The following is an 11,528-nucleotide window of genomic DNA, read 5'->3' on the forward strand; positions in this document are numbered from 1 at the left end:
ATTATGACGTTGTTTCCTGCTGACACCTAACACGGCACCTCTCAATGATATTATATGTTTTGAATAAAACACAGTGAATTTTCTTCTCCACGATGCACATCAGAACCAAGAAATAGGTATGGACAATATATCCAATTCAAAATTATTTGTACATCATCTTATTGCTTTCGTAACTATTGAGTACAATATTCATAAAAAAAAAATTAATGTAATTTCAAGAACACAAATCATCGACCTATCTGTGCATGACTTCCTACAAGAAACGAACAATCAGAAGAACAAGAATGCTACCCATTCATGTCTTCCTCAACATTGATATTATGTTCTGAGAAACTGGTAAGTTACGTCACTCAGACCAGTAAACACATTTGAGAGAATATTAAATCAATGCTAATATGCTATTGTACACTATTTACCTACAACACACGCAATGAAAACACCACGGCAATGTATCTCCATCAGACAGATATCAAGCCTTCAGGGAGTGGCTCATTGTCCTTCTGTGGTGAGATAAATCTACGGCAAGCATAGAGTACAGCGGAGTGGAATGCGGCTGTGTTGTCTATAAATACAAAGTGACCAGCCTGCAAGCAAGTGTAGTATTAAATAAAGGCGCTTCATTTATGTAGTTTGGGGAAACAAGAATAAAAGTTAAATTATTTTTTCTACACACACACACAGAGAGAGAGAGAGAGAGAGAGAGAGAGAGAGAGAGAGAGAGAACCTGAGGGACTCTTAAGATTTCACATGGAACCTTCATATTCTTCCTAGCCTGTTCCGCTCCTTGATAATTCATCCAATCTTCGTATCCATATATGAAAGCTGTTGGCACCTTCCAATCTGGTGCTCTGCAAATATTAAAAATGAAAGATTTAGCATCACAGAGACTTCTCAGGAGAAAACTGAAGATCAGTAGAGAATGTGACAACAACAACAACATACCCAGTATAATCCCACAAGTGAGGTCTGGGGAGGGTAGTTTGTACGTATACCTTACCCCTACCTCATGGAGGTAGAGAGGCTGTTTCCAAAGACCCTCGGCAGAAGAGAATTGTGACAGACTAGTATTAATAAAATTTGAGAGGTTCTCTTTTATTTGAAAAAAAAAAAAGGGCAGAGAATTGTGATTAAAATTCTCGAAGGTTTAGAGAATCAAGTTACTGTACGATTCAACATTTCAACATCATGTTGTCTTAGCTTGTTCTAGTTTGACTGGCAGACCCAAAAGGCTCCTGAAATCCCTCGAAAACTACCTAACCTACCCCCCCCCCCCCCCCCCCCCCTAAAAAAAAAAAGAAAAAAAGAAAAAAGAATCAGTGCATCCTATCAGAGACCAACTAACGCAAGAGTCGAATGAATTTGTGTTGCTTTGAACAGATTGCAAATTAGATGCTTCAGAGCAGAAAATAAGTCCTTACTAACAAACACGTTGTAGAATCAGGATCGAAGTAATGTGAACCCCGTCCATAAGCAGAAAACTACTACATTCTTACATATTTCATTTGAACTTTTAAGACCTTGTTCTACAGTGTATTAACTACACAATGAATACCATGCCAAATCATCAGAAATGTACTTATTCCATCAATTTAATGAAAGAATTCTCCCTGGTACTTTAATTTACCACAGTAATATACCAATAAACTACATCTCAATCCTAAACTAGCTATCGACTATACAAATCCTCTATAGCTGTTCCGCCGATTCAACCTACTTTATTCCGATACAAAACAATTTCTCTTAAGGGAAATTTGAGGTTCTCTAAGTCTCATGTTTTTCACTAGGACATACATGTCTCTTAAATAGAATAAGAAGACCCCTGGCAAATACAGGACCAAATGAAACATTACAACAGCCAAACATTAATTTTACTAGTTGGTATAGCCTGTATATATGCTTTTCTTCCATTCTGTTACGTTACTAAGCTACGGAAACAACCTCTCTATCCCTCCGAGGTAGGGGTAAGGTTTGCGTACACCCTACCCTCCTCCCCAGACCCCACTAGTGGGATTCTACTGGGTTGTTGTTGTTGTTTTTACGTTACTAAGCAAAGACCGCATTGATTCAGACAGAGATACAGGTCTTTTGAAACAACTTCTCTCAATGTAATTTTAGGACTACCTTGTCTTTTATCAGTTACAAACGAATTTTTACACCTACAATCCCTGTTCATATAAAGGTCTACACGGGATATGGCGATCAACTAACACAGTTGAAGATTAACATATCAAATATCACCAAAGTGTCTTTCAGATTATAATGGTTGTATGCTATCAGCCATCACAACCAGTTCAAGAATTGTCTTTACTTCCTTTACTTTAAATGTTAAGGCGGGGAGGCTCCTAGCAATGGGGAATTCAATATTGATTGCAAGTAATAATTTATTAGTTATTACACCAGTCAGCCAGCCATTTATTTGAATGTTTACAATTATAATCCCTGGGCAGCACACAAGGTTATTAGTAAATCTTCATGCCTCTCAACCATTTGGATGATAAATCCCATGAACTTCAGGCTCCTACTAATATTTAGTTTCTTGAAATAACTGCATAACCGGACTATCCAGATATTTTGCTCATAAACATCCCAAGGTCTAGACAACGGAAATTCAATTGAATTTTCATTCATTAAAGGAATATTTCTTTGAGCTTTCTTGAAAACCTAATTGCAAAGATGTGAAGGCCGGGTCCATATAATGGCATAACTGTACTACCTAAGAGTTCATGTAGTCTTCCATTTAATTCTCTCATCCACACCCTCTCAAGTGAAAGATGGAATGTTAAATGACGCATATTGTCTTGGACATTTTAACCGCTGCCCCAGGGTGTGGTCTAGTGGTCAATGAAGTCGGTTGAGAACCATGGGTCTCAGGTTCAGATCCTAGCTGTTGACAAAAACACTAGGTGATTTCTTCCCATTGGTGGACAAAGTTACCCAGTACCTGTGCTGGTAGGAGGTACTAGGTACCCCATAGAATTAGTTGAGGTGCGCACAACCTAGCCCAAACACACGGTTATAAGAAAAATTTAACACTTATATCTTTTTCCTCTTACTGCAGGTACAGCACAAATTATTGCCGCACTGCTGACTGAGAAGAAACAGAAAACCTAAAGGATCATTTAAATATGTAAATATGTGGGCACTCCAAGTCCTACTATTATTTTGATGAGGGGCTCATTTAAACTCTTCCCTCATAATCCAGCAAAGTGTGGCAGGATCACCAAATACTGCAGAAGACAGTCTAGCTGCATTATAGGAAACAAGAAATGGATACCAAATGGACACAATAAGGATCTACCACAGGAGAATCTTAGGTTTTCAGCATTTTATTCTACAACTCACTAGCAAAAATGAGCATGTATTTGCATGCATGTACTTGTGTGTGAAGAGAAAGAGAAGGGGGTGCAAGAGAGAGAGAGAGAGTGTATATCACCTGTATAAAAGAGGACTCTTGGCAAATGCTCCGAAGGAAAATATATATTTTAAACATAGCTCCCCACTCGGTTTTGCAGCCAAGGTATGATATACATAATCTTCCACAAAGCAAACAATCAGTATTAGAAACCTAAGACGTGCAAGGTATACAACATCATGAGAAATGAAAAACCATGCAAATCAATAAAATATGCAATGTACCTGAGAGTAGCCTGGACTCCTCCTCAGTCAAACTATCTCCATTAGAATATGCAGAAAATCTAGCATTAGTGTATTTGCGAACTAGGTCTGGACCCCATGGGCCTAAGCCTCTGCATTATTAATTGTGACCAATATTAGCACTCTTCAGATGAATAAGGCCATGTAAACAAAATTCTTTCAGAACTATTACTCCAGTTCAAGCTTCAATCCAGGAAAGAATCCCGGACTGCTACAGGGAGCAACTTTGAGCTAAAAACAAGTAAATAAGCAAGACAGGGTATCAAATATAAAAAATATGAGTAGCACCTTCACAACAGTAAAGATTCACAGGCATCAACATAAAAAATAGTTAAATTTAGCATATGCAACAACCATCTGTGGAGTCGGAATTTTTTATCAAATCACTGATAAATACTAAAAAGAAATGACTCTCACACTTAGCAACTCTTTTGGTTACTGAAAACATGGACTATGAGAGGAGGGAGAGAGAGTGAAACAGAGAGAAATATCAGAAGCCACAAGGTTACCCACTTACCCTTACTAATATAAGGCGCTTTTCAGGAAAACCATGATCTTTTCTTTTCATAAGTAAAGAAAAATTGAAAGCCTCATGTGTTGCATAAAAATCCAAACACACAATGAATGCCTGAATTTAGACAAAATTCTGCATACACACTACCCTCCCCAGACCCCACTTTGTGGCATTTTACTGGGTCGTTGTTGTTGCTGTATGATAAATCAAAGAAAAGGTTAGTTCCTTGATTTCCTCACATTAAGATAAAAAGTTACCCCGTTAATACCAATAAAACATCCTTTTAAGGGGAACAAAGAAAAGGTTTGACAGCCAAGTTGAGAACATGGAATAAAAGTGAAGATGCCACATCAAGACCAAATAATACAAAGAAATGAGATTCTACCTCTTTTCCGCTTTTTGAAACGATTACTTGCATTACGCTGGATACAGAGGGTTCAGAAGAAATGGTATGTTACATTTTTTTTTTGAACAAATGTTTTGCGTCGCTTATAATATAGAGGGTCATATAGCTAACGGAGTGACGCCAACTAATTTCGGATTGAGGCCTGATTAATTGATTGATGTCTTAAATTGGGTCATTTTTTGGGAATGTGAAACTCTACCATTCAAGAAAAGGTGCCCACCTAAATTAAGAAGAAGCAAACCATCGTGCGACAGTAGTTAAGTTTAGGTAGTTAAGAAACAATGAATATATTGGCATTAAAAAACCCAAGAATATATCTAATCCATATTCCAGTATCTTATATGGGTACCCCAGGTCTTTTACCATGCTTTCCTCGAAAATCATTTACACCCAGACCCAAGTACAGCATTTGCAACCAAAAAACGATATGCTAGCCATATGAAAGTATCAGTGGAAGAATGGGACTAAAGGCGAGATGATCATAAGCAGCAGTATGCATACATCTTAGAATTAATTATGTACGTTGAGTACATGTAAAAGCTAGCACTAGTCTAACCAGAGACTACAGTGAAAAGAAGGAACCAATGAGCACAATCAGACATATGAAAGTATCACTGAAAATGTACGTATTATGCAGTAAATTTACTTGCAAAAAAAATGTTCAGCAGCATATTAGACTAGAAGTAGAAGCAAAGGTTTAAAAGAACATTTGCCTGACAAGTTTCATCGGGGTAAAATTAGACTCCCACAGATGATTCAAGACGGCTCCCTTCCATGTTGCTCTAAACTGGGTAAGCCGCTCGGACATATGTTCAGTCTCTGATGTAAATCCAGCTGGTCCTACCAGAATCAACTGCTGAACATGCTCAGGATGCTACAAGAGCAATACACTTGTCAATCAGCAGTAAAATATACGTGCCGATATACATTATACAGAAAAATTCACAGTTCGATAAAAACTAATCACCTTGAGAGCATATTTTGCAGCGACATACCCTCCAAAAGAGTGCCCAAGCAAAATAAAGTTGCTAAGGTTTTTGGCTTTGCGCCACTCCTCAAAGGAATCAATAAACCAATCTTCAGTCTCTGCATTAATGTTTTACAGACAAAAAGAAGCTTCTTTCAGATCAAGATTGTTCAGTACATAAGCAGCATATACGTTATCTTGCATCAACTCCCCCAATAATTGAACCAAATTTTGGGTGATTACTATATAGACTTTATTCATCAGTCAAGTGTGTAATTGAACAAAAACACTCAACTTTGGAATCAAGCATAAGACTGACCTTCAGTACTTCTGCATGTGAAGTCAGGCCTGCTTGAACCACCCCAGCTGCATCATACATTTAGCCAGTTAGAAAACTACCATTTTGCTCATTTGTTTCTTTTGTTTTTCATTCTACATAAAAGTGACATCTATTGGAAGACCACCTCCACTCTCCTGTTCTCCTTTAAGACTTATAACAGGAGCTCTTAAAGCAACTAAAGAAAGCAAAAGGAAGTAAAGAATGCTTGGATTAGACCATGTAGTCTCAACAAACTTCTCAAGCAGAATAAATTAGTGTCAACACAAAAGCATCCTATTTTATAAATTGCAGAGCCTTTGTGTGATACATATATAAATAGTTTCTAAGTAGAAAGCGCTGAATCTTTCTGCTCTTTCAAGTCAGATAGCTCCTTGGTTAGTTGTGTTGCAATCTATTCAGTTTGAGTGCAGCAAAATGCTGTGTGCCTCTTTAACTACTAATAAATACAATTTGGCTACTACATCTTTGTATCACCCCATAATACATCAAGTCAGAGATTTCAGTTGAAGAATTATTTGCAGTTACAACTAGGTGAATATGCAAACCGACAAAACAAAACACACTACGATCCACCCAAAGGGATCTAATTTCAGATATTAGTATTTAGCACGATGAGTAAATATCTTCATCCAAAGAAGAATGCTTGGTTAAGAGCATTTAGTGTCAAACTAACTGACCCAAATGTGCCTAAGTACACATTTCTGTGCAATAAACTATTATTAGCAGATAATTTTCAAATCCAGTAAGTCTCAGTTATGGCAACTTGCCAAACAACTAGAACATCTTGAATCAAAACAAAAATCATTAAATTGACTCTTCTATATCACCTGGTACATATGGTGTAAACACAACTAGAGCATGTTTCAATAGGGAGGAAAGCATCAGTATAACATTACGAATTTGCACCCAAATCCACATAATATATACTCACCCAAGCTGATCAATAGCAATAACTTTGAAATGCCTCGCAAGGGCATCAAAATTCCGAAAGAAGAAACCCTGAGAGGCACCATATCCGTGGACCATAACAAGAGTAGGAGAACCCTCTTTGCTATCAAAAGTAACGGTATTGATAAATCTTGGTTCATTGCTCACCGATCGAAACCATCTAACTTTTGAACCTGGTGGACCAGACCCAATATTGACCTGCTCTTGAGTATAAGGAGTCCTAGCATTAAAGAAAATGCACAAAATAAAAAATGAGCCTCCGAGCCTCAATAACCGCAAAGTTGCAGTCTTTATCGACTGAAGCAAACATTTGACAAAAATACAAAACCAAGGAAGTCTCAAACTTTTGTTATAGGCGAAAGAATAGTTCTCATTATGGTCACTTCATGTTGCCTGATGAAAAATACAATGAAAAACTTGCACAACACTAATTCTAAAAGCATCCCAAGGTTTCCCCTGGCCAAACCAACGAATGCAGTAGCATATAAATCCATTTACCAGGACAACGATTATTTTTAGTACGATAGGGTAACACATCCAATTGATCTAGTTACAGGGTTGACTAGTTAGAAAATGTTTGATAGCAGTATAAAGACAGTCTAACTATAATAAATACTCAGGGTAATGAAGAGCAAAATGGATAAAAATGAGTTTTTTTCGACATAGAAGTGGGAAAACTAGCTTGCGTGCACGTTGACTACATTCCACAGCCTACCAGATGTAGGTGCCGGTAAACCCATAGGTTGAAGTATACCAGCCCACCCTATAGGTTGAAGTATACCAGCCCACACTAAGCGTTGTAGCATGAATGATGTCAAGGGTTTTCTCCTACATGTCAACCACTCGGCTATCTTTTTATAAGCAAATAAATTTTATATAGCCGACCGAACTAATTCAAGATTGAGAGAAAATTGATCAGCTGTTCCTTAATTAGATAAGGACGAAAAGGCTCGAGAGAACAATTAATTATATGCGAATGCTTAGATGAATGTAATTGCCGCATAGACATGAATTGGAACGAGAAAATCAGCAGAGTGGGACAATAAGTAAGAAAAAATGGAGATAAATTACCTAACAAGAGAAAGAAGGCGGTTTTCGGCAGCGATGATGTGATCAGTAGATGTAGGTATCCAACGAAGAAGGGAGGGCCAAAAAGACCATTGTTTTGCTGTAGCAGTTGTGGTTGTAGATGAATTGAGTTCTTCTGCCATTTTCACCAATGAATTCGATGAATTCAACCACCTCCTGAACCCTATGCTCATGCAATTGATAATTTATTGAAATTTATTTTCTCTATTTGTCGCTGGAATTTAGCAGTTCAATTTCAAGTCTCTAAAAATAAACAGGTACTTGGCTAGAGTGTCCTCCAAGCATCCATGTGCCTTCCGAAGAAACTCAAACTGAAGCTGAGCTTTCAATTTAATTATAATAATTAGTTTGATTTTTTTTCGCCATTTGACAACCCAATATCATATTGGATTTAAAGCCGTCCGCCAAAGCAGGAATGATGGCGGTGCTCCGACCATTAAATCATTTACAGTGACTCAAATACGTAGGCAGTGACGTGGACGGAGGGACTCCAACCGCAAATTGCATATTGCAACCATTGCTATTTCAAGTTGGATTTTGATTTAGGTCGTGTTTGGTATGAAGGAAAATTTTTTGGAGAATATTTTTAATTTTTTAATGTTTGGTTGACTTAAATACATTGAAAATATTTTCCTCGTCAATTTATTTTCCTTCAATACCTTTCTTACCAAAAGGATTTGGAGAAAAATATTTTTTTAAATTCTTTCTCAACCTTTCTCACCTCACCGTCTACCACTCCACCCCATGCCCCTCCTCCCGCACTCAACCCTCCACCTCCCCCAAACCCCCACCCCCTCCTAACATTGTCATTGCCATTGCGGTGTCTAGACCCCGACCTACCACCCTTCCCCGTTTTAACCCATTCATCTCATAAAGTATTTGCCTAAATTATATATTTTTCAACAATATGTTTTACTTGTGGTCCGGTGTCACTGTTTGACCAAAAAGTGCTGAGCCTTTTAGTTAAACCAATTAATAATGAGATGAAGGATGAATCTTAGTTACAAATAATAAATTCTAGATCAAATATTGTGAGAAGTTGGTTAGTTGAACAACGTTTGACAACATTAAATAGCACGTTTGTAATCAATGAATGCTAATAAAAATGATAACACAAATATGCAATAAATATAGATAATGGCAATAAGTGTAATAAGAAAGAATCTAGCACCAAATTATTATATAACTTGGATGGATCTTTCCCCTGACAGCAACGTGGAAAGAAGAGAAGAGAAGGTGGTTATGGAATCTTTGGATCTTATGAACAAAGATCAAGTAAAGGTGTACTGGAATAAGACAATCAACGAACAAGACAACTTTTGTATATTCTCTCAAGTCAACCTTTTACAATATGTTTTTCTCATAAAGTGAAGATCCCCCTCTTATTCTCTATCTCTTCCTATTGATAGGAGGTATTTCTAAGAAACCCTAATGAGTACAAAAATTTGGGAATATCCAAAGGAATATTCCTTGTATTTATTCCTAAGTCTATCCTACCGTTACTCCTGTAACCCAGTTGTCCGTCCTCGACTGCGCTCCCCTTGAAGAGGGCTTTCCGCTATTACGCCATGGTCGACCCCGTCCTCGATCCTGTATCTAGCTATTACCAAGTCGTCAAATTTAGACCAATAAAGTTAGTCCCTCCGCTTGTTGAGGTCGTAGTCTTGCAGGCCCTCGATAAGCGGATCCGGTTCGCGTCCGTTTAGAAGAAATTTGGTCGCGTTGATCGAATGAAATTGGCCGAGGTTGAGAGACCGGCGCAGCCAGCGAAGCTGTGGTTGATGTGGCTATCGTGAGATGACGTCATGGCCACGCGCGTCATCATTACTCACTTCCTGATGCAGCGTCTGTGCGTCTGCCATTTTGGTTTTGGTGCCATTGACAATCCTTTGCTTCGATTCTCGCGCCACCCAACCCTATAAATATATAGGGGTTTCATTTTTCGGAAGTTTTCACCATCCTTTACTTTGCATGAGCATTGTTCCTCTTTGATCTTCTTCCCCAATTTCTTCTCTTGATTTTGCTTCTTCTATTCCATTCGCCTCTTTCTTACCCAGTTGTTATCTTCTCTTTGGGCTTGGTAGAATACATTTCATTGTTGAAATATGTCTCAAACCCCTCACATTCATGATGAAGTTTCCGATGCCACTCCGTTATCGATGGCCTTTCCTCCCGGCGGTGAGGAATTCCTGGCTGAAGAGGATGATAGCTTCCCTACCGCGGAAGAGATAGTCCCCAAAAACCCTTTGGCTAGAAATGATTTTCCAAAGGAGCCTGCTCCTGCTCCCGCTCAGGTGCTCTCCGAGATTGGACCGCCTCATATAGCCGACTTTCGGTCCAAATATCGCATCCCTCCCCCTATCGAAATAGTTCCGGCCAGTGGCGACATTGTGGAGGTCCATCGACCCGGGTATTGCGCCTTCTATGTCTACCCGTTCTTGATTGGTTATACTCTTCCTCTTCTTCCGCTAGCGAAGGAATTTTGCCGATTTTACAACGTCTGCCCGGCGCAACTCTCTCCTTACTTGTATAAAGCTTTCTTGATGCTGACGAAGTACGCGGAGTAGGCTGGTTGTGAGGTTGACGTTCGCCACTTGTTGCACTTATTTTCGCCCAGTTTTTATAGAGGTACTATGATACACCTACGGCATCGTGGGACCAGAGGGCTGGTAGTCGAAATGGATGACAGAACGAATCCGAAGTTCTGGCATAAGTACTTCTTCATCAAGATCGAGCACTTGGTGGCGGACCCGACTGGATTTCCCGAGCAGTGGAATCATAATCGTAAGTGTCTCTACCGTACGCTCGTTATCTTCTTTCGTCCTTTCATTTTCAGCTCACTTGCGGTTTCCTTGTTTTTCAGCTGAGAGGCGCGCACCTTCTCGTGTATTTGACATCGAAGATTAGGTGGCTCGCTTGTTGCCTCACATGGTGGGGATTCGTGATTGGGCGTCTTGTATACGGTAGAATCGGAGGGTCCGATTTCTCGTAATCAAGGCACTTCGGAAGATCATCGCGAAGGCTCGAGGCTGCAAGGCTACGGTCGAGTTCTCTTTCCTCGAGGTTCGTCGACGCTCGACCTTGAGATAATGTTGACCCTGGCTATGGTAGAAATGGGGAGTTCCCAAGACACACGACTAGGACTGACAAAGTCTAGTGGGTTGTTCTGAACCCAAATCAGGGCGTCATTCAGCTGTCCCATCCCCATATCTATGTAATTAATGTATTTTGTACTATGTTGGGATTTCGCTCCTATATAAAGGGAGTCCTTGTCATTTTGTAAGAGGCCAGTCGCTCCAGTTGCTCCACACGAAATATAAAAGAACATTCTCTCTGCTCTCTTACATATTCTCTTGATATTATTGCTTCCATTTACTATCTTCATTATTGTTCATCATTTATTGATTATCATTGGCCATAAAGAGCTTTCTTTGATTTCATCATAACTGTTAGTCATACTTCGGTCACCTTCGATAGCTCACAGTCGAGCCCCGGAATCGACCTCGAGGCCGCCGAATTGACAAGCTCGAGGCCCCGATTGTCAACCCATCAGTTTGGTTATCACCCCATCCCTAACTCTTATTTCTTTTCTAAGTCTCACACATAGCAT

The 11,528-nt window shown here is 39.2% G+C and overlaps 1 protein-coding gene across 1 annotated transcript; it reads right to left on the reverse strand.

Annotated features, from left to right (window-relative positions):
* LOC109234535 (1-acylglycerol-3-phosphate O-acyltransferase) lies at window positions 115–8,411 on the reverse strand. Its single transcript, XM_019400556.1, has 9 exons — window positions 7,901–8,411; window positions 6,813–7,049; window positions 5,861–5,907; window positions 5,542–5,660; window positions 5,288–5,448; window positions 3,637–3,746; window positions 3,434–3,533; window positions 725–848; window positions 115–584 (listed from the first exon to the last, which is right to left on the reverse strand). Exons 1-9 carry the CDS (start codon window positions 8,089–8,091, stop codon window positions 459–461), a joined length of 1,215 nt encoding a protein of 404 aa, XP_019256101.1. The 5' UTR covers window positions 8,092–8,411; the 3' UTR covers window positions 115–458.

The sequence above is a fragment of the Nicotiana attenuata genome, chromosome 11, assembly GCF_001879085.1.
Source record: "Nicotiana attenuata strain UT chromosome 11, NIATTr2, whole genome shotgun sequence".
Classification (NCBI taxonomy): domain Eukaryota; kingdom Viridiplantae; phylum Streptophyta; class Magnoliopsida; order Solanales; family Solanaceae; genus Nicotiana; species Nicotiana attenuata.

What these genes read in the sequence shown, in the direction of transcription:
- LOC109234535 (XM_019400556.1), bottom strand. Translation starts at nt 8,091, where the DNA reads ATGAGCATAGGGTTCAGGAGGTGGTTGAATTCATCGAATTCATTGGTG. An exon ending in ACCCCGATGAAACTTGTCAG is followed by an intron (nt 3,747 to 5,287) that starts GCAAATGTTCTT and finishes TTAATAATGCAG; the next exon opens with AGGCTTAGGCCCATGGGGTC. An exon ending in AAGAGTCCTCTTTTATACAG is followed by an intron (nt 849 to 3,433) that starts GTGATATACACT and finishes TAATATTTGCAG; the next exon opens with AGCACCAGATTGGAAGGTGC.